The sequence below is a fragment of the Podarcis gaigeae genome (genome assembly GCF_964106915.1).
Source record: "Podarcis gaigeae genome assembly, chromosome: 3".
Classification (NCBI taxonomy): domain Eukaryota; kingdom Metazoa; phylum Chordata; class Lepidosauria; order Squamata; family Lacertidae; genus Podarcis; species Podarcis gaigeae.
The window spans coordinates 24,172,743-24,196,594 of NC_139680.1; the positions used below are offsets into that span (position 1 = coordinate 24,172,743).

A 23,852-nucleotide genomic window follows, 5' to 3' on the forward strand; every position below is an offset into this window, starting at 1 on the left:
CCATTTACACATGCCTGCACAACACTTAGGAGCACATAACAAACTGCAGCTAAATGTACTGATGCCACTAAAAAGCCTTGCATTTGGGAGACGTCATAGAATTGTAGAGTTGGAAGGGACCCTGAGAATCATCTAGTGCAACCTCACTGCAAGGCAGGAATATGCTGCTGTCCCATACAGGAACTGAACCTGCAGCCTTGGCACTTTCAGCACCATGTTCTAACCAACTGAGCTATCCAGAAGACATGTTGATGAAAGTTCTTGTTTGTGTTTGATGTATGAGGGCTCATTCACAAATACAGTCCTCAAGTGACAATAGGTGTGCATGCATAAAGGAGTCTGCATTCCTCTGTAGCAGTCTATGGACTGGAATGGAAACAACTAAGAAAGACTTGGTGCAATAGCCAATAGGCAGGAGAAATGCTGAACAAGCAGACCAGAGACAATAAGAACACACACAGACACACACACACACACACACACACTCTCCATAATATTATATAGTATTGAAACAGGGGCACTGGAGGCATTGTAGATGTTATTGGACTATCCCAGTACGTTTCCGAGCACAATTCAAAGTGTTGGTGTTGACCTTTAAAGCCCTAAACGGCCTCGGTCCAGTATACCTGAAGGAGCGTCTCCACCCCCATCATTCTGCCCGGACGCTGAGGTCCAGCGCCGAGCGTCTTCTGGCGGTTCCCTCATTGCGAGAAGCAAAGCTACAGGGAACCAGGCAGAGGGCCTTCTTGGTAGTGGCGCCCGCCCTGTGGAACGCCCTCCCACCAGATGTCAAAGAGATAAACCTGACATTCAGAAGACATCTTAAGGCAGCCCTGTTCAGGGACGTTTTTAACGTGTGATATTTTACTGTATTTTTGGTTTTTATGGAAGCCGCCCAGAGTGGCTTATTATTATTATTATTATTACTATCCATGCCACATGACTTTAAAATGATATCAACCGAAGAACCGGAGAGTGCTCCAATATTAGGGCTGTATAAAGTGATGGATGCCTTCCACATTCTCCTTTCCGGTCTCTTGCTACCTTGTAGCAGGCCTCTTGTTGTCATGTGAATCGGTGCCTACCTACAAGACCATGCCCAACCATGGCATGTCATTCCCATCACTATCAATTGCCTTTCCTCATTCATCCACTGTACACAGATTGGTCATCAGTTTGCTTAGTAGGTTCTCGGGCAAAAAGCAGCAAACAACAGATGATAGCCCAGAAGACATTCCTTGTAAGTGGGTATAGGGAGGTTATGAAAACAAGGAGAAATAGAACTTGAACTTTATCAACAAAGCCACCTCTGTGCATTCTTCCTACCCACAGTTCTTTCCATTATGCCCCTGTCATTTCTGGTTGCATGTCATATGTTAAGCACCCAACATGCTACTTAAATCTTGGTCTTCCTTCTCCATGTATAGATTTAGCACTTGGGGGGTGAGCCTGTGAAGCCCTTCAGATGTGGCTGGATTCCAACTCACATTAGCACCAGCCAGTATGGTCAGTTCTAGTGGGTCATGCCTTGATATCATTTTAAAGTCAGACCGTTCAGTCCTCTTGCTTGATCTTCTATAGAGCAGAAGCTCAGTCTAAAGTAAAACATTAGCCAGCATTTATTTATTTTTAAACCAAGTAGTCAAGATAGCACACACGTTCACAAACACCCACTCACATTATATAAAACATTTGGAGTTTACACACCTGATTTTCTCCATTTCCCCCAAGTCACCCTACAATAAAATACTGGGTGATGGGAAGCATGAAACATGCATTCGGATGAGACATCAACATCTGTTCTACAACCTGATTTTTAGCTTTGGTGAACTCACATTGACCCATCTGACTTGTGGAGCCTTCCAACCCAAGCTGGAAGGAGTAGTGTTCAGGGGTGGAGGGAGAGATGAGAAGAGCCACAGGTCTTTTTATATACAGTAGTGCTGTGCTGAAATCTGTCCTCCAGTTTTTTTCCTCTGGGAAGAGAGGCTTTCATTTTCCTGACTCATTCTCACAGTGTTACAGAATTTCTGTGAGTGCAGGGATGCTTGATTATCATTGCAAAGTGGCAGTGGGTTGGCTTGTTTGTCTTCTCTTTGCAGCCAACATTCCTCAAAGCCTTCCACAACCTCTCCCTTTAACCCCTTCCTTCCCAATGCCCTGGTTCTTCAGCTCAACACCCTTTAACCCCTTTCCTTCCCAATGCCCTGGTTCTTTTCCTATTCTGCATCCCTTACCTTTATTTTTTTTTCGTTTAACCCTCCCCCACTATTCAGAAGGAGGGGAGTTTGTTGTATTGTCTATTGAAAATCATTTGCATTCATTAAAGGTTGCAATCCATTCCATTCCGATCAGAAGACTGGCGGTTCAAATCCCCATGACGGGGTGAGCTCCTGTTGCTCGGTCCCTGCTCCTGCCAACCTAGCAGTTTGAAAACATGAAGTGCAAGTAGATAAATAAGTACCACTCCGGCGGGAAGGTAAACGGCAATTCTGTGCACTGCTCTGGTTTGCCAGAAGCAGCTCAGTCATGCTGGCCACATGACCTGGAAGCTGTACGCCAGCTCCCTCAGTCAATAAAGCGAGATGAGCCCGCAACCCCAGAGTCGGCCACGACTGGACCTAATGGTCAGGGGTCCCTTTACCTTTACCCATGCACAGGATTGTATGCCATTAATTTTCAATGCCGCCATTTGAAATAGAGCCAACTGAAGTAGTTTGGGAGAAAGTTTTTAGTGTAAGAAAATGGACATACAGTAGCTAGTATCTGATATAATTAGAATGAAGCTAGTATACAGTCATACCTTGGATTCCGAATACCTTGTGAGTTGAACGTTTTGCCTCCCGAACACCGCAAACCCAGAAGTGAGTGTTCTGGTTTGTGAATGTTCTTTGGAACCCGAACATCCAATGCGACTTCTGTGGCTTCTGATTGGCTGCAGGAGCCACGTTTTAATTCCATTCGACTTCTGAGGTACAACTGTACATTAATTAGAAGCACTGATAAACTGTGACTATAATCCTTTTGATTTCAATAGGGAAAGACTAAGCCCATATTTCATTCTGCGGACATCCTGCGAGGCAAATGGAATTGTGCTCTATACTATTAATATATTCCACTATACACTATCTATAAACAACAATGAAGCCTTATGTCAGCATGTGATCTGAAGGCCGTCACCTGTAGCACTTCCATAGGATGTGGATAGAATGTATTGTTGCATGCCAGCCCAAACTCTGTGCGGTGCAAGATCCCCAGGGTTCAAGGAGCTTACCCAGGGTTCGGTTTCCTTAGAATGAGGGACAGTAGAGACTGTGCTGTCTTTATGATATATGGTTCATTTACACAGATATACAACCTGGGCCTATGATGGAAGGGCTCACAGCATCAACACCCAAGAGGGCCTTGCTCTCCTGGCAGAAATCAGGCACTGCTCTGTCTCCCAGCTGCCCAGCCTACAACCTTGCTTTTAGCTTCTTTCTCACCCCTCCACTCTGGCCTTTGCCTTTCCAACTACCAGCAAGTTGAGGGAGGGGCGCCCACCCATTTTCTATCTGGCTCAGAACCACTTCCTTTGTTACCTTAATGGCCCATACTTAGAGGGCCATTACCCCACAGGAAGCTAGCCTGGCTATTCCAGGAATTAAATCCATGCTGGATCCAGGAATTTGAAGGGGGGAGTGCTCAGGCATACAGCCTGCCCGTCCCTCCAAAAATAATCACAACAGTATAATAGAAACCTAATTCTGAATATTCTGGTTCACCTACTCATACCTGGAGGTGTCTCACAGCAGTCCCTAAAAATTCCGAATCTGCACGCTGTCCCAAAACGGTTAGCGACACCCCCCTCCCACCACCAGCATAACCTATGAAATTATTCTGAAAGAAAATGCATGGGGACATGGAGCAGCACAAAATGGCGGCCACACCTAAAAGAGTAGGGAAAGAAACAGGACCAGAAAATCGTGTGGTCCTCACAGCTAACCCAACAATGGAGGGGAAAGGCGCCTACAACAGCCACTGCTGCTCAGAGAAAGAAGGCTCTTTGCACTTCAGAATGTGAGGGAGCCCAGTCCTGGCATCTAACAAAATGTGGGCATATTGGCAGGGTGTGTGTTTTCAGTGGAGGAGATGCCAGGTCTGCACAAACAGGAACTGAGCAGAAAGAACGTCGTCTTCTGCACCATGGATTTTTGAGGTAATAATAATAAAATTTATTTATACCCCGCCCTCCAGGGCCAGGGCCGGGCTGAGGGCAGCTAACACCAAATATAAATTACAATAAAATGTAATAGGGAAAAAAAACCCACACAAAAACAGTTAATTAAAATATGGCTTAAAATACAGTTTAAAATGCAGCCTCATTTTAGTAGTAGTCCATAAATCAAGACTATAAAGGGAGGAAACACTTGAGCCAGCTATCCATGCTGGTCCTACATGGGCCAGCAAAAAAGCCAAGGGAAAATTTATATACCAAATCCCATATAAGGGGTCAGAGTGAGTCTAAGCCAAAGGCATTTACTGAGACATTTGATGTGCACCACAGAACATGGGTATCATGCTGGCATCCCAATATACGCCATCTCTCCTCTCTTGGCTTATTAGCACAATTTTACACAGCCCATCAGCCATGGATCCAGCCTACCAGGTTACTTGACCAATTCCATGTTTGCAGCCCCAGGCTCAAAGAGTCCTCACGAGGCTTGTTTATCTTCCTGGCTGTGTAAATGCTTTGAAAAAAAGGGAGGGTGCATTTATTATGCATTTGTTAGGGCTGCTATCCAAAACCAGGATGGGCTATTTGGGAACCATGTGGCAAAATATTATTGCAAAAGTGCCACACTGTTATCAGCACCTCCATGCTTCCCAAGTAATGATCTGCACTGTAAACAATAAGCAATTGAAGCACCAATGCATTAAAATAAATGGCTTGGAATATCTGGCTACATATATATATATATTTGTGGACACTGCCAGCCAGAACACAACAAACTACACAAACCCTTTTGTAGGCTTTTAACTCATAAAATAAGAAAGGTTAATATAGTTTTGAGGAATGGTTTATTCACAGTTTTCTTTATGAAATATTTTTTTCTGAGTTTATTGTAGACATAAATACAAATCTTATGGCTCAGGTTATAACACATACTGTTAGATGTTAGAAAATATTTAATGCGGTATAGTGGTTGCACACTCTTCCCTTCCTCCTATTTTTTTCTTAGGATTTTTGCACTTGCAAGTGGAAGCCGAAGCAAAATCTGGTCCACCTAGCAACACATTTATTTTTATATATGCCCGTTTGCTCTAGAAGTACATTACCACTGGTGTGCACCCAACACTGAAGCAATATAGCACAAAGTTTGCAATATATCGCAAAGCAAATGTATCTTGCACTTGGTTACTTGTTAGCATTTTTATCTATATACAATTACATAAGGTACTTTAAAGCTGTTCTTTGCCATACTACCTAGCAGCGCAAATGTCTTTCAGAAGATTTGCAGAAGTCTGTGTTTGGCAGCAGTCAGCGGCTGGGATCCAGAGAGACAGCCTAGCGGAATCTGCAACTTTTTATCCTTTGAGCAGGTGAGCCCAAGGCCACAGCACAAACTTATTTTTAAAAGTCCCTTCAGTTTCAAAAGCAATTCTGCATGTGCTGCGCACCCGGGGATGGGGTGTTGTTCAAGAAAGGCAAGTTCAAAGGGATCAGGGAATTTTTAAACATCTCTTTGGATGAATGGAACCAAAAGTCAGCAAGGCTATTCAGGGCAGGAAACTGAACCAGCTACATAAATCTCGGAAGCAGGTAAATTCGGTGCATACGTCATGAGAAAGAAGGTCGATCCTGCTCTTGTTTATGGTAGTGGAAGTTATTCCTTTGGTTTTTCCAAAGGAATGGTGCACACAGTGGGTCCAAGGAAAAGGCGTACACAAGTCCATGGAAATACGTTGGTTTTAGGAATGACCAGCCATTGTGCTCAAACATGTCTTGAAACCAAAAGCAGCACACAAGCCTAAAAACAGTTCTTCTAGTACATTTGGAAGACTGGGTTGGTTGGGTTTTTATTAGGAATTGATTTGGCAAGCTGGGACAGTGATTAATATTTCCAGCTTTCATAGATGGCACCAGCTTTTTGTTGATCTCAGCCCATTGCTCCAGTAAAGGACACAAGGGGTCACTAGGATATTGTTTGCTGTCAGGTACAGCAGGGGTGAGAGTCAATTGAATCTCTGACTATCTAGTTCCATGCTCCAGCTATTGGCACTTGCATCTTGTCTGTGGTTAGTTCCTTGTCCACAAATGGAACACACAGGTTTTACAGGTTTTGCTGTGACGTATCTCCCCAGGCACCAATAATTCACTACTGGCAGATGTAGAAGCGTGAACCACTTTCACATCCTCTTTGCCAAGTGTAAGCAGCAGACTTCACACTCGCGGGATCTACATTTATTTTCTGTTACAGCTCAAGGTATACTAGCTGGGGAAGCATGTGCAAAACAGTGGCTCGGGGATGAAGCCAGCTGCCCACGAATATAGAAAGAAAAGAGGACAGGGGGCTTTTCAATTGTTAAAACATCTGGGATTCAGAAATGGTTGCCCATCCACTGCAAATCAACCAGCAATATAGCAGTAGATCACAAAGTACCTTCTATCCAGCTCTGCTCAATCTCAAGTAAACCCAAACCACATTCCTATTTTGCCCATTTGGTTAAGTGCCTGGGCCTATCATCTGATGATCTTAAGGCCATTCTAAATCTACACTTACAGTAAATGGTCATAATATATATACAGTGCAAACTTTCCCCACCGGACTTCTCCCTGCATCAAGGAGTGACCTCAGAGTGATACAACATTCCTGCTGAGATCCGAGTACATGGGTACAGCAAGTTACACCAACACCAGTTGCTATTAAATTCCCATGCTGTAAAAAGGGTTGCTATCATTGATCAAATAAACTTGTCTGAGAGGTTTTAAGAGGCTTGGTCAAACATGATCCGTAAAATGGCTCCATTATGCAACAGTCAAGTATCAGGAGGGTTTCAAGACATCACAGAGGCCCACCGCTTGTGAAACGACTTGCAGGAATGCATACAGCTGTCATGACTTCTGGACTAGAGGTTGAAAGCCCTGGTCTTGTAGTTGGCTGGCTGCAAGTTGTTACCATTTCTCAACAGTCATAGCAACATCGGAGACTGCTGTGTTGCCTATACCTGAATCCCAAGTGTGCATTATTACGGCTAAATGGGAATGTAAGTTATAAAGCAAAACAGGATTGTGAAACTTGCTCTAAACAAAATGACCTCCCGCCCCTATTGCTTGTAAATAGAATGCTTCTTTTCATAGATATTAGGCACCGGGCTTGGCCTGTAGTCATAGCAAATGTACACTTCAATTGATTTCAGGTCAAAGCTTGCATTAATAATGTGCACTTCTAGCAAACATTCATGTATTTGGATAGTGCTGAACTCTACTTTATGGATACATAATCTCATAATTTGTTTCACTATTCCCCCCCCCCCAATTATTCATGTACAATAAAATGGAGCACATTCTACTGCCAGCAACAGAATATGCTATAAACAAAAGAGCACCAAAACATGAACTACTATTTGTACCTACTAACATCTGTACAGTGGTGCCCCGCAAGACAAATGCCTCGCAAGACGGAAAACCCGCTAGACGAAAGGGTTTTCCGTTTTGGAGGCGCTTCACAAAACGAATTTCCCTATGGGCTTCCTTCGCAAGACGAAAGCCCATAGGGAAATCTCCGGGACAGCAGGGAAGCGCAGCGCGTCTTCCCCACTGTCCTCGGACCTCCTCCGAAGGCTGGCGGTGGGGCGGAGAGACCTCCTCCCCACGCCAGCCTTTGGATGGCTGTCCTAAAGACTTGCGGTGGGAGGAGGGTTTTCCTTGCCACCGCCAACTTTCAGAATGCTGTTCTGAATGTTGGCATGGGGAGGAAAAACCCTCCTCCCACCGCAAGCCCCGGGAACAGAGGAGAAGTGCTGCGCGCCTTCCCCTCTGTTCCCGTACCTGTCCTGAAGGCTTGCGGTGGGGAGAAAAGCCCTTCTCCGCACCGCCAGCCTGGCAAGCGGTCTCCATAGGAACGCATTAATTTTCAATGCATTCCTATGGGAAACCGTGCTTCGCAAGACGAAAAACTCGCAAGAAGAAAAAACTTGCGGAACGAATTAATTTTGTCTTGCGAGGCACCACTGTATTCATGTTATTTTCTTCTACCTATTGGCAATGACCAAACAGTTAAAAAAAAAGCAAACAAAAACCCCACACTTAAATAAGTAAAAAGGGTAAACCACGTAGTTTTATGTCTCAACATTTTCTGCAATTTTTTTTTTAATACTGAGCATTAAAAATAGTTCCAGTTACAGATAGGTAGCCGTGTTGGTCTGCCATAGTCAAAACAAAAAAAATTCCTTCCAGTAGCACCTTAAAGACCAACTAAGTCAGTTCTTGGTATGAGCTTTCGTGTGCATGCACACTTCTTCAGATACACTGAAACAGAAGTTTCCAGACCCTTCTATATAGTGAGAAGGTGGGGAAGGGTATTACTCAGAAGGCTGGAGTAATGCCAACAGTGTCCTTCAGCTCTCTATATTGGACAAACAGGTCAGACCTTACGCCAAAGAATACACGGACATAAATCGGACATCAGGAATCATAAGACAGAGAAACCAGTAGGAGAACACTTCAATCTCCCAGGACATTCTATACATGATCTCAAAGTAGCTGTTTTACTACAAAGGAATTTCAGAAATAGACTGGAAAGAGAAGCTGCTGAATTACAACTTATCACCAAACTTAAAACCATGGAGAAACCTGGCCTGAACAAAGACCTTGGATTCTTATCTCATTATACATGACAAAGCCATTTTTCACCTTTTCACCCCTTGCTTCTTCCTGTAAGACCTATTGCAGTCGTTAAGAGTCGTCAACAGGCTCATCACAGCTATCTGCCAATCACCCATTCCCACCAACCTTCTGAGTAATACCCCTCCCCACCTTCTCACTATATAGAAGGGTCTGGAAACTTCTGTTTCAGTGTATCTGAAGAAGTGTGCATGCACACAAAAGCTCATACCAAGAACTGACTTAGTTGGTCTTTAAGGTGCTACTGGAAGGAATTTTTTTTGTATTAAAAATAGTATTAGCTGTTTGCTTCAAAGGATATAAATCTAAATTACTTTTTGACTCAATACACTTTTCTTTTCTTTTGGTCTGAAGAAATATATTACAAGTTTACCTATGCCCTCTGGAATTAAGCTAGTAGACAAAATAGAAGATTTATATTGCTTTGTAAGAAGTTGTTAAGGGAGACCCACTGGTAGAATTCTATTTGATCCTTGCATTTCATTTAGTATTCTCTAGGATATAACTTTTGAATATAAATAATGGCAAAACTGTTGTTGTTTTTTAAAAATAAGTAGCTTAGACCCCCTATTTCCATTAAGAACTAAGCATTTTCAACCCAAGCACACCTTATGATATTTTTTAGGACCTTATTCAAGCAAGCAATCTCACTGATTTCAATGCAGCTAGTCATATGTGTGCACACCTCTGCAAAGACTGACACTTGGTCCCAGAACTCATTTTCACGTGACACCAGAAATCTATTTGGATGAAGGTTCATCATGATGAAGACACATTTGAGTCTAAAGCAGACATCTTTCACAAAATCACAATGTACCGTGATGTTAGATCTTTAATAGTGGAATCTGCCAAACCATCACAGACGAAACCAGTTCATCTGGCCGCTGCTGCTTACACTTCTTGTTCACTCTTCTGTGCCCTTGTCCTCCAGAGATGACCAGTACAGATACTGCTTTTCCTTCTTTGGATCGACATTTTCTACTCTGGCTAAGAGAGACTTCTTTCAAAAGCTCATAGACGGCACTCTCCTCGGGCCTGTGCTCAGTTGTGTTTGATCCATGAGACAACGTCAGGGACCCAGAAGATGAAGACAAGTCACTTTTCTGAGCGATGGACCCTACTGAGCCTCCCAGCCAAACAGCACTGTCATTGGGGTTGCTCAGAGAAGAACTAGGTCTCTCATTGTGAACAACGTTCTTTTGGTCCTCATCTTTCAATCCCGAACGAGGACGACTCAGGCTGTGCCTTGATTTGCTTTTGCTTTTGCTTCGCTTGTTGGTCACAGAGGCCATTACAAGGAACTTAACTGGGCCGTTATGTGCATGGTAAGAAACCATTCCTCTTCCTGCAGCCGGGGGAGAAAAAAAACACACCTTCATTTTAAAAAAGAGCAATTCTCATTATCTTGACCTTAATTTCACCAGCCATTCAGTCCTCAGAACAATTTTTTAAATGGTTCTCTGCACATTACAGAACAAAAACCTTGCCAAGTCATAACATTTGCATATTGTTAAGTCAACATGAGTTTGGTGACTACTTACTTTGCAATTGCGCAACATTTACTGCGGGGAACTCAATACGATGCTACTGTATCACATGGTAAAGGTAAAGGTAAAGGGACCCCTGATCATTAGGCCCAGTCGTGACCGACTCTGGGGCTGTGGCGCTCATCTCACTTTATTGGCTGAGGGAGCCGGTGTACAGCTTCTGGGTCATGTGGCCAGCATGACTAAGCCACTTCTGGTGAACCAGAGCAGTGCACGGAAACGCCGTTTACCTTCCCTATTTATCTACTTGCACTTTGACGTGCTTTTGAACTGCTAGGTTGGCAGGAGCAGGGACCGAGCAACGGGAGCTCACCCTGTCGCAGGGATTTGAACTGCCGACCTTCTGATCGGCAAGCCCTAGGCTCTGTGTTTGACCCACAGCGCCATCCATGTCCCATATCACATGATAAACTTACCTAAAATGTTATGGGAGAGACCTTACTACAGGGAAGATATATATACAGCTGCTTGCCAATGACGTAGTGTGAGGAGCATAGGGGCGGTTGCCCCAGGGGTGAATCATTAGGGGTGCAAAAATTCAACATCTGGTGCTGCCTCAATACAGTTGTGTACTTCCGTCACTGGGCTCCACTGAAAATGGCTTCTCCATGCGAACCAGGAAGTGACCTCTCCAGACAACAGAGCAGCTCTTCTTTTCTGATCTCTGTGGCTGCGATCTCCTGGCAGTTGAATGTGCATGCATACTTTATCCTTTTCCCTCCCGCCCATCTACCATCTCTGCATGGCCTCAGGCACTGGCAACCCATGCTATACCACTGCTGGTCTTTGCTACCTTCTGTTGGGTCCACCTCTACTCATTGATTCAAGCTGCCTATAAATAAATACTTGCAGGTCTGTATCCATCTTGCTGAGCAATATGATGACCTTGTGCTCCCAAGTACCTTCTCCCTTCTATTGTTTCCCCCCTGATGTTACCCTTCCTGCCTGATTACCTAGGCCTGGATCTACACATAGTAAAGCAAACAAATGCACAATACCATTTCAGACTGAGGGTGAGCAATACCAGTTTTGAGTACCCCTCCATTTACACACACACCCCGCCCTGGGAAACAAAAAACCAGCACACCATAATGGACAAATACCTTTGACTGCTGTGGTCATTTTCCATTTTCTGGGAGGTTTTAGTGTAGGGAAACATAAACAATTGATCATCCGCTGCAGTCTGAAATGGTACAGTCCATTCTGCTACATATACAGGACAGGGGTTTCCTGCAGTCTTTTGATTGTTCTCCAAAGCCTTGCCCTGACTCTCTCCCAAGGTTAAGACAGGTGAGCAAGACTAAACCTTCACAGAATCACATAATGGTAGAGTTGGAAGGGATCCCCTAAGGCTCATCTAGTTCAACCCCCTGGAATGCAAGAATCTCAACACACTGTCCCCCCCCCCCCATCCAGTTTGAAACCGTACTAGACCCTGCTTGGCTTTATGAATATGCCAGCAGTTTTGCTTTTTTTTGTTGCTGCACAAAATGTTTTCAGAAGCAGCCTATTATATATACCAGAGTTACCTTATGAATCTAGAACGAATTAGCAAAATTGAGGACATGCAGAGCAAAGTTGACGTACAGTTCATGCTTTGTTCTCTGTTTTCACAACAGCATGAGTAAGGGAATCAGCTGACATGTTTTGGTTGGCATTTGCACTATCTTAACATTACTAGCTTTCTCCACAATCTGCTGCCAAGACCTTTTTTTCCAATTAAGCTTAATACTCCACTCTTGTTGCCCATAAACATATTGCTGCTGGCCTTGCTGAAATAGATAACATATTTTACTGGGGAGGCCAGATGAAAGCTTCAAACATGCAGGATCCTTAAGTGCAGTGGCATTTATTCTGTAGAGTGTTCAGCTGTTATAGTTTACTGGAGTAAGAAGAGGGGGTTTTAAACCACAGGGCATTTTTCTTTACTTGTTAACATATGGCTGCTAAAAGTAGTTGACCAGTTATAAGAGTGGGGGGGGGAGCAAACTGCAAAACATAAAGTATCAATGCATTAGGGTTCAGAATTTTATTTGGATTTCAAAGAATACAATGGCTATTAAGCGCAGCCTTCAAATTCAGTACATCTTACTCATGTGCAGGGACGCGGGTGGTGCTGTGGTCTAAACCACTGAGCGTCTTGGGCTTGCTGATCAGAATGTCAGCGGTTCGAATCCGCATGGCAGGGTGAGTTCCCGTTGCTCTGTCCCAGCTCCTGCCAACCTAGCAGTTCAAAAGCATACCAGTGCAAGTAGATAAATAGGTACTGCTGCGGTGGGAAAGTAAACTGCATTTCCGTGTGCTCTGGCACTTGTCACGGTCCTCCGTGTGCCAGTAGCAGTTTAGTCATGCTGGCCACATGACCTGGAAAACTGTCTGTGGACAAACGCTGGCTCCCTCAGCCTGAAAGCGAGATGAGCGCCACAACCCCATAGTCACCTTTGACTGGACTTAACCATCCAGGGGTCCTTTACCTTTACCTACTCATGTACAATTACCGATAGGTGCTTGGAGTTTCATATACTGTAGATGTATTTATAGTTTATTTTTACGCCAGATACTCAGTTCAAAAGCTGCTGCAGGAGCCACACAATGTTCTCTAGTGTTTCAGTGTAAGTCGTGCATGCGTGTGAGAACAGCTTCCAAAGCACAGTTATCCAGCATTTCAGATCTAATCTCCATTCAGTCATGAAGGTCATTGGTTGACCTGGGGCTGATCACCTTCCCTCAGTTTAGCCAACCTCACAGGGTTGTTGTGAGGGTAAAATAGGGGAGAACTTGTTGACATGCAGAGGGCCGGGAGGCCAGCTGGCTAGCCCCGGCTGGGCCGTCTCCTTCCAGCCGTCCTGCTGTGAAGACCCATCACCTCTGCTCCAACGTAAATCAATGACCCGGGCTTCAAAGCCAGGGCACACTATCAGCAGATCAAACTGTGCACATAGAATAGGCATGAGGCTTGTGGAAGATTTATTCATCATAAATCAGAAGATTTATTCATCATAAATCAGGACAAAGAAACATGTCGTCTCTCTCTCTCGTTTTCACAGAGAGAATGGGAAAAGCAAAAGCTATACACAAAGGAAGTTCCCAGAAAGCTGTGCTGGAATGTAAACAGACATGTGACATGCAACAGTTCCACACATCTGCTCCTTAAGGTGGAATGGAAATCTCAACAGAACTATGCTTGCCACCTTGAGCTCCTTGCAGGAAAACACAGGATATAAAGGTAATAATAATAGTCATTTTACTTACCAGTTACTTTGGGAATTCCTTGCAAACGAGGAACTGGGAGTGCTACTATTATCCCAAGATTTGTCCCAACCAATAACAAGCCATGGCAAACCAGGAGGCTGGTCACAGAAACACGCTGCTGCCCTATAAGATTGAGAAGGTACAAAGTTACTCCAAAAGCAAGATATTGCATTTATTTACTTATCTTTTAATTAAAATATATTTAGGCCATCTTTAAGGACAACAGCCCTTCTAAGGTGGGTGAGAAGATAAAGATCACATAGAAGAACACCTTAAAAATGAATAAAACAAACAAGAAAACAATCTATTATAAAATTGAGCTTGCTGTAAACAAAACATTTTTTAAAAACCTGCTTTAAGTGTTGTAGACCCTACCTTATACTAACTTTCAAATTTTGTCACAAATGAAGACCTAGCAAGTGTGTGCTCTCTTCTCTTTGTCCAGAACTTCTAGTTCAGACTAAGACTATCCCAACCTAAGCAATCCATTTTTTTTAACATCAGACTCATGGGGTTTATTCATTGCACAATGAAGCAATTGTGTAAATGCGTAGTTCACAGTTATATAATTCTGATGAAGTCCTTTTTAAAAAGGAGATATATCTTTACTCATGCATATTCAGCTACTTTAGAAGATGTATTTTTAAGCCTTTCCTTCCTCAACCTGCAAATGTGAAGCAGTGAACCTGCTTTGCACCATGTTGTGCAAAACGATTTGTGTGAAACTACATATTTGAGTCTCGAATCTTTTTTAAAGGTAGAACCACACATTTCGTATTGTATTTAAAGGGAAATTACTGGTGCATCGCTTAAGGATGGATATCAAAACAGTAAAATATTAATGAAAGGGATAATGCTGGCTCTCTCTGGCACAGAATGCCTGAATGCTCCATCAGAACATATCAGAGGGGGTAGCCTTGGATGAATCTGAAAAGTCTGCCCTTCTAGCCAAAAGGTGAATGACACTAAGTTGATCACAGCTGGAAAGAAGACAAAAGGGGAAGGCATCTGTCAGGTTGAAGTTATTAGACCTCCCAAATATTGCCAGAAGCTCCAGCCTAGAGTTGTTTTTAAATGTCAAAATAAACAAACACAAATTATAATATATTATATATAATTCTTAAGAAACAAAATACTTAGAATCATAGAGTTGGAAGAGACCACAAGGGCCATCGAGTCCAACCCCTTACAGTGTTAATGCCTGGTACAACCTGCTCCCCACCCCCACCACTAAAAAAAACCCCAAACCACACTGAATGGAACCATGCCATTATTTTCTTGGCATGTAAATGCTTATCTAATCACTCAAAGAGGTATGCAGAAGAAGAAGAAGAAGAAGAGGAGGAGGAGGAGGAGGAGGAGTAGGAGTAGGAGTAGTAGTTTGGTTTTGATATCCCGCTTTATCACTACCCTAAGGAGTCTCAAAGCAGCTAACATTCTCCTTTCCCTTCCTCTCCCACAACAAACACTCTGTGAGGTGAGTGGGGCTGAAAGACTTCAAATAAGTGTGACTAGCCCAAGGTCACCCAGCAGCTGCATGTGGAGGAGCAGAGATGCGAACCTGGTTCACCAGATTACGAGTCTACTGCTCTTAACCACTACACCACACTGGCTCTCAGAGACAGGTGAGATGAAGGAACCTCAGATTGCTTGGGAAGAAATTGGAGGAGGAAGAAAGCTGGGAGAAGGCGGGGAATTTTAGTCCTTGCAACTGCTTCATGGGGCAAGATCTACTGGGAACAGTTGCTGTGCTCACTAGGCCTAAACTGCTCTGTTTTTCTGAATAAGGAGTTAACATCACTGACAGCTTGTCAGTTACTGGTGACTTGCTCCCTCTACCCGCCCTGACATAGCGATGGTAGCTAGGATGCCAAACTGTTCAGTTTCAAAGCAAACTTATAACAAAGCAGCTCCTACTTTTACTGCCAGTGAGCTGCTTTGTTATAAAATTAAATGCTACTGCATGACCTTTTTGACCACCTCAAGGAAGCCAAACGATTGTACAAGTGATACTAGGAAATAAATAACCTGGTCACACAATTTTTCAGCCTGAGCCATGGCCAAAGTGCTGAATCTGGTTGTATTGCATGATAGGATGGGAAAGACTCATGGAGGACAAGGTTCTCAATGGCCACTACCCATGATGGCTATGTTCTACCATCATTGCCAAGTACCGATTGCTGGGGATTCTGTTTATAGGCTTCTCATAGGCTTCTGACCAGCCACTGTGAGAAAAGAATGCTGGACTGCATGGGCCTTTGGTCTCATGCAACTGGGATCTTCTTATGACTTATTAGGGATGCAGGTGGCGCTGTGGGTTAAACCACAGAGCCTAGGACTTGCCAATCAGAAGGTTGGCGGTTTGAATCCCCGTGACGGGGTGAGCTTCCGTTGCTCAGTCCCTGCTCCTGTCAACCTAGCAGTTTGAAAGCACGTCAAAGTGCAAGTAGATAAATAGGTACCACTCCGGTGGGAAGGTAAATGGCGTTTCCGTGCGCTGCTCTGGTTCTCCAGAAGCGGCTTAGTCATGCTGGCCACATGACCCTGAAGCTGTACGCCGGCTCCCTCGGCCAATAAAGCGAGATGAGCACCGCAACCCCAGAGTCGGCCACGACTGGACCTAATGGTCAGGGGTCCCTTTACCTTTACCTTTTTATGACTTATTAGGGTTGACATGGCAAATGTCTCCCTTACAAAATGGGGCAGAGGATGTGGTGGCTACAAGAAATCCTTGCAAAACGTTTTTGGTGGGAATGAGGCTGCAACAACTACACAGAGAAGTAAAAATTTTAAAAATCAAAAAATCATTACAGTAACACCTTAGAGACCAACTAAATTTGTTATTGGTATGAGCTTTCGTGTGCATTTGCTTTGACTACGGCAGACCAGCATGGCTACCTACCTGTATCTACACAGAGAAGTGTGAAAGGTGTGCTTTACCAGCTTCCAGTAACAAAACACACACACACAGAAACCAGTTATACAAAACTTCATCTTTGGTTGTTTGTCATCTGCCTACAGGGTTTTGAAAATATGTGTGGATATGTTGCTAATCTTGTGTGGATATGTTGCTAATATGTTGCTATTGCTAATCTTCAGCACTTTGACAGCATTAACATGATGGCAACAGGGCAAGAATAGAGTCCCAGCATGGCACAGCAGTGCTTCAGAAATGCCTAAGTGCTGGCTTGCACCACTGAGAAAACATTGTTTCCACATGTGAAGATTGCAAGTGATTATCCAGGAATCTAACATCTTGAATGCAGAAGGAAATAAACAATCGGAGGTGAGGTCAAACGGAAATCCTCTGCTCTTGAAGCAATGGAACAACTGGGAAATGAGGAAACACCTGTTTGGGGATGTGAACTTCTAACACAATATAAAATCATCATAGGATGGTAGATGTGCAACATGATTGTTCTGTACTTCTCCATATTAAGTGCACATGGTCAGAGAGTGAGAAGCTTTTCAAATTATCATTCTGTTTGCATTTCTCAAAAATGGTTCCTGATCAATTCAATTTATGATCATCAACAGCTCATAATGAGCTCACTTTGGGATAAATTTATCCCACACAGGACTTGGACAATTAATAATTGTTGTAAAGCTCAACCCTACAACAAATTATTCATGTTGTTGTTGTTTAGTCGTTTAGTCGTGTCCAACTCTTCGGGACCCCATGGACCAGAGCACGCCAGGCACTCCTGTCTTCCACTGCCTCCTGCAGTTTGGTCAAACTCATGTTTGTAGCTTCGAGAACACTATCCAACCATCTCGTCCTCTGTCGTCCCCTTCTCCTTGTGCCCTCCATCTTTCCCAACATCAGGGTCTTTTCCAGGGAGTCTTCTCTTCTCATGAGGTGGCCAAAGTACTGGAGCCTCAGCTTCACGATCTGTCCTTCCAGTGAGCACTCAGGGCTGATTTCGTTAAGAATGGATACGTCTTATTCATGTTACATTGCATCAAATAATGGAGCTGATATCAAGAAGATAAGAATGTAATTTTTTACTCAGCAGGTCCATTGACATAAAGGTGGACATGGGCACAACTATGTACTTACATGATCTCATTTTGGAATTTTTGAAAAACTGGGCCATTCTGTCACTTAGAGCTATATAAAAAGCACACTTTCCAAATGAGACTCTTTGTTACTATAATTTATACAAATAAACTGAACGCTAATCAATTATTCAAAGTGCTTCACATGCATCATCTCAGTAACCCTTTACAATACCAGATCTGCAACAAGAATCCTTACAGACAACCAGAACCGCGGAAATGTCAACAATGAAATTGACAAAAATCTGAATCAGGCTCTTCTTCCCAACGCACTGCGTAAGCTACTGTGCTGCATCAGCTGGCATGCCATTTATTGACACCTAGGTTTAAAGTCTCCTTTGTGGATCACTGCCTTGTGATGTATAGTTAAAGCTATGGTTTTCCCAGTAGTGATATATGGAAGTGAGAGCTGGACCATAAAGAAGGCTGATCGCCGAAGAATTGATGCTTTTGAATTATGGTGCTGAAGGAGACGCTTGAGAGTCCCATGGACTGCAAGAAGATCAAACCTCTCCATTCTTAAGGAAATCAGCCCTGAGTGCTCACTGGAAGGACAGATCCTGAAGCTGAGGCTCCAGTACTTTGGCTACCTGGGGAGAAGAGAAGACTCGCTGGAAAAAACCCTGATGTTGGGAAAGATGGAGGGCACAAGGAGAAGGGGACGACAGAGGACGAGATGGTTGGACAGCGTTCTCGAAGCTACCAGCATGAGTTTGACTAAACTGCGGGAGGCAGTGGAAGACAGGAGTGCTTGGCGTGCTCTGGTCCATGGGGTCACGAAGAGTCGGACACGACTAAACGACTAAACAACAACAACAAAGGTTTAAAGTTGAACTTTTCCTTCAGTGATAATCTTAGAGAGTGAACTGCACAGTATCAGCCTAGTTCCAAAAAGTATTTGAAGGAGAATCTTAGGGCACTTCCAAATTATCTGTTCTTGCTGTTTGATTCTTCTCGCTGAAGAAAACTCTTGGACTTTGCAAATCACCTAGCCTACATGTCTGTACATTTTATAACTGTCCAAAATCCACGCTCCTATTTAGTCATTCTTCCATTAATGAAGGCATTTTTATCTTCTGGCAGAGTTAGGGCCTATTGCAATGATGTTTTTGTTGCACTACTCTCCCTCTACTGAGGAAATGGTACACTTTCCTGTCCCCCTTCAGTTTGCAGGAAACACATGTCACACAACAAGGTAAATAATGGAAATTGCTTTGTTACATAGCTAAGCTGTCATCAGTTGTTAAAGGAACAAATCAAGAATTTCTTCAGTCAGCGGAATTGTTCTGAAAGGATTATGTTTTATGAAATCCCATGTAAGCACTGGGGGAAATGTTAGCTTCATAATGAATAAAAATACCATTTACTGAATAATAAAAAATTACATTGAAATGTAAAAAGCCCAGAGTTCATGGCAACATGGGCTTTATAACAAAATTCCTATGATTAAGCTTGGGCTGTTCAGATCAGTGCAACAGGCATGAGTGAAAAGGAGTTAAGATTTACTGTTCCGAAAACTATAGTTAAGCATCCCTGATTCTTCCAAATATCTTAAAACTCCACACTGGTGCACCTTGCTATCTGCAGCTCAGCTGAGGATAAATGGCAGGTCAAATTAAATTCATGAAATTGCTCCAGTTATTCAAGGAGAAATGGGGTAGAGTTGCCGAGTTACCGTATTTTTCACCCTATAGGACACACTTTTTCCCCTCCAAAAATGAAGGGGAAATGTGTGTGCGTCCTATGGGGCAAATGCAGGCTTTCGCTGAAGCCTGGAGAGCGAGAGGCGTCGGTGCACACCGACACCTCTCGCTCTCCAGGCTCCAGGAAGCTATCCGCAAGCCTTGCGTGCCCGGGGGAACTCCCCCCCCCGGGTGCGCAAGGCTTGCAGGCGGCAGCCTGCAGCGCGGAGCACGGGGCGCCCTTTGGAGGACGCCCCGTGCTTCGCACATGTGTCCGCAGCCTGCCACCCGACAGGCGGGGCGCCCTGAAGTAGAGCGCCCGGCGCGCCGGACAGACATCCGCAGCGTGGGGAGCCCTGCAGGAGTTCCCCGCAGGGCTCCCCACGCTGCGGATAGCAGCCTGCCGCCCGGCGGGCGGGGCGCCCTGAAGCAGAGCGCCCCGCGCGCCAGACATCGGCCAGCCCCACAAGCTCGGGGGACAGCGGGGAGGCGCAGCGCCTCCATCCCACTGTTCCCCGACCTGGTTTTGGGGGGAAAATAAAGGAAATTTTTTTCCCCTTTATTCCCCCCCCCCAAAAAGTAGGTGCGTTCTATGGGACGGAGCGTCCTATGGGACGAAAAATACAGTATATTTAAAATTATGTCAACTCAAGAGCACTAGAGCCCAAGGAATTGTCCAAAAGTAAGTGATGGTTCTGTGGTATGGCTGGAGTTAAGCAGGTCTCACCCTGTAAATTGCCTGGCTGAGAAGCCACCTGGAATCCATTTGTAAGCCAGTGTGTAATTATTTGAAGGAAGAGCAAGGGCACAGGTGTAATGAATAAAGAAACTCAAGTATACCACGGCCAGGTTTACGTGACAGCGTGCCCCTTCCTTTGGTGTTTCCCCAAGAGAGTAGTAAGAATCTGTTACAGTTTAAGGACCTCTTGCTTTAGAGCTTTAGTTTAGAGGAAATTAGGCAGAAAGGAGGTTCTAACCCACCATTCACCCTCTTGCACAAAAGCAAAACGAAGCTGTATAGGTTATTTTAAAAATTTCCATTCATTCATTTAGATGCTAAAAGCCATCACACTCCACCCCTGGGCACAGGTTTGCTTTTGCCAGATGCTACCTCAGTGAAATATTCTCCCCCTGCAGAGCAACAGGCATTTACGGCAATAAAAAACTAAGCTCACAGACACTGCCGCTGCATGTTTCTCTCACAATATAGGAAAATATTGGTGACACGTTTACAGCTATAATTTTTAGCCTGTTGGCTACACTAGCTGGAGGTTTACAAATATATTACCAAACAGACAATCTGATGAGCGCAGTGTCTCCCAAACGTGGGTCTCCAGCTGCTTTTGGACTACAATTCCCTTCATCCCTAGCTAGCAAAATCAGAGGTCAGGGATGATAGGCATTGTAGTCCAAAAACAGCTGGAGACCTAAGTATGTGAAACACTGTGCTAGTGAAACAGAGCATGCCGCCACTTGCACAGAGAGTTAAACTAACCTGAAGAGGCAACTGTTTGCCCTGCTCACATATAAACACAGGGACGGAGCGGGTTCTCAAATTTTCAGTGAAAATGAGCATGCCAGTAGGAGAGAGCAAAATCTCCCATCTCTCCCAACCGCCCTGCAGTAGCCTTGTTGCTTTAGGTCAAGGGTGGCTTATTCTGAGGCCCTCCAGATGTTGTTGGATTAACTGCTACCACCTGTTGCTGATGGGAATTGTAAGTTCAACAACATCCGGAGGGCCTCAAGATTAGCCACCCCTTGCTTCAAACAGTTCTTTCTCGCCCCAGTTCAGATACTGGAAAGGAGTCCAGTTCAGAGGAAAGTGGTTAAAGCAACAGAGCAAAGCAGAGCAAAGTGGGAGAGGGAAGAAGAGTTTGCTCTCCTTTCCCTAGTGCTCCTTTGAATACAAAAATTGTAAAATCAAATCTCCTTTCTATATGAACAGGAAAGGCATGTGGATAAAATGAATGCATGTATCACATTAGGAGCAACGCGCGTACTTAAGATTACTTTGAAGCACCTGTTTTGCATTATTGACCCTTCTCAGCGTTCAGAGGGAGAAACGACTGACCAAACCGGTAGGACTAAGTTTATTTTAACATGGGTTCTCTCCTAAAAATACAAAGCTGGATCTTCTTAATCCTATCAAACATCCCCTATAGAGTAGGAGTGCCAGGCGCAAGGCCTCTCCATCTTGGCTTTTGGGACTCTTCCCCAGGCCACACACCACACTGCCCTCACCAGCTCTCCTTTGTTCCCTTCCTGGAGTGTTTTTGCCTGGCTGGAGCATGGCCTTGAACTGCACTAATGGCTTTTGTTTGATTGAATGAATAAAATAACAACAACAACAACAACAACAACAACAACAACAACAACAACAACAATAATAATAATAATAATAATAATAATAATAATAATAATAATTTATTTATACCCCTCCCATCTGGCTGTGTTTCCCCAGCCACTCTGGATGGCTTCCAGCAAAATATATTAAAATACAATAATTCAACAAATATTAAAAGCTTCCCTAAACAGGGCTGCCAGATGTCTTCTAAAAGTCAGATAGTTGTTTATTTCTTTGACATCTGATGGGAAGGCGTTCAACAGGGCAGGAGCCACTACCAAAAAGGCCCTCTGCCTGATTCCCTGTAACTTCGCTTCTCACAGTGAGGGAACCACCAGAAGGCCCTTGGCACTGGACTTCAGTGTCCAGGCAGAAAAACTGGGTTTTCTGCGGTGATGTGTAGGAACCTATGGAGGAATGAGGTTTCGTATACAAAAGGCAAGAATCACATTGACTGCTCTTCCAACTTTTGCTTCTAGACATGCCCACCAGTGGTATGAAGACCCCCAGAAGAGAATAATGCAAAGGGTTTCCCCGCACCCCTTTATAGGTGGTTTAAACTCTTTGGAAGAATCGAGGGAAATCTTGCTGCTTTTTAATACAGACTACAACTAAAAAGATGAGTATCACCACTAAATTTTACCATTCCAACACATAGCAGCCATCTATTTCTCAAAGTGAGCAACATACATTTATAACACTAGCCTGTTAATAGGATGGGTAGGTTTTTTCCTCCCCATCCCTGCAAGATGAGGCTATAGGAGAGGTCCGATTTCTGCACTGTTCTAGCGCAGGGATTTTTAAAGTGCAGTCCATGACACATGCATGTCAAGCGGTGCCCGCCTGCTGCTACCTAGCAACAGCTTCCCTCCTCTCTGGGTGTTCAGTACAGCAAGAGAGTATTGAAGGAACAAGAGTTTTAATTTAGAAGCCTTTCAGGCAGACTTTAATATGATGGTCGTAATATAAGGGGATGTGGGACCCATAAAAGAAAAATGGAATATCGACCTGCAATATGGGAGGTGTTTTTTTTAATTAAAAAAAAAAAGGTGTGCTACCAGGAAAACCATTTCAGTTCAGAAAGCTGGAGGGGCACAATTAAGAGGCCTTGTTTTCAGCCCGTTTCTTTCTTTGCCCCCTTTCCTCAAGGTAAGTTATAACCAACAAGCCCATTAACGGCACAATGATTATTTCAGATATAAATAGTCTAAAGTGAAATGGAAGGAATATGAAAAGGAATCACCAGGCAGGTGGTTATTTTGGGTTTACAGTGTTGCTACATTCTGACTCAAAGTATTGATTTATCCTGACATCAGTTTTGTGCCCCTACCCCCAAAATATTTTCTGTAAATTCTTTAAAAGGATTTAATTTTCCTTCCGCACTTTCATTATTAGCATGAAACTCTCTGTGTGTTTGTGCATACATGTACATCATTATCCTGTTGCTTTATGAAATTGACCTTCTGCTAAAGTAGTCCCAGTCATAACTCAGCATTAGCAAATAAAATATGTACAAAAATATCATGTACATAGGATCCCTGACAGAGCAATAAACACCGATGCAAAAAAGCGATACCCAGTGTACTCATTTTAAATGTTAAAGTGATTCCTTTTCTCAAGTGTAACACATTTGTCTCAAGGATCAATCGGGATTCTAAGAACTCTATTGAAACTTCGGCTGTTCGCTTTTAAGCAGAAGAAAAATTCTTGAGATAAAATAAAAGCAGCTGAAATGTTATGGTAATGACACCAGGGCACACACACATATATATAATTAACTCAAGCTCTTCAACAGAAAAGCACAGTTTACATCATCTTGTTTTATTTCCATGGCAATTGCAGCTAAGACTAAATATTTTCCAGTTAGCTTTTTCTCCCTCCATTAAAAACACACAAAATAGTTACTACCAAGCATAGAAGGTTGGGGGGGGGAGGGGGGATACAGTTTGCCCCTAACACTACAAAACATTGATTCTTTTTCCACAATGGTAGAAAACTGAATGGAAACCCTTTCTGAACTCAGGACAAGTTTATGTGTGAGTATGAAACAAAGTTAGACATGGCTATTAGAAAAACTGAGG

General features: G+C 43.7%; 1 protein-coding gene and 1 long non-coding RNA gene across 10 annotated transcripts in view; one reads left to right on the forward strand and one right to left on the reverse strand.

Annotated features, from left to right (window-relative positions):
• The first annotated feature begins 8,220 nt into the window (after positions 1–8,220).
• LOC310840747 lies at positions 8,221–9,428 on the forward strand. Its single transcript, XR_014562083.1, has 2 exons — positions 8,221–8,381; positions 9,169–9,428. It is a non-coding gene; the product is annotated as an uncharacterized lncRNA (long non-coding RNA).
• ARHGEF10 (Rho guanine nucleotide exchange factor 10) overlaps positions 9,218–23,852 on the reverse strand; it is a 91,953-nt gene continuing 77,318 nt past the window's right edge. For all 9 annotated transcript variants that reach the window (XM_083729929.1, XM_083729923.1, XM_083729928.1 and 6 more), the window contains 2 exons: positions 13,687–13,809; positions 9,218–10,232 (listed from right to left, as the gene is read on the reverse strand). In XM_083729929.1, coding sequence (XP_083586055.1) covers positions 9,712–10,232; positions 13,687–13,809 — 644 coding nt within the window. In that variant the 3' untranslated portion in view covers positions 9,218–9,711. The remainder of the gene's footprint in view (positions 10,233–13,686; positions 13,810–23,852) is intronic.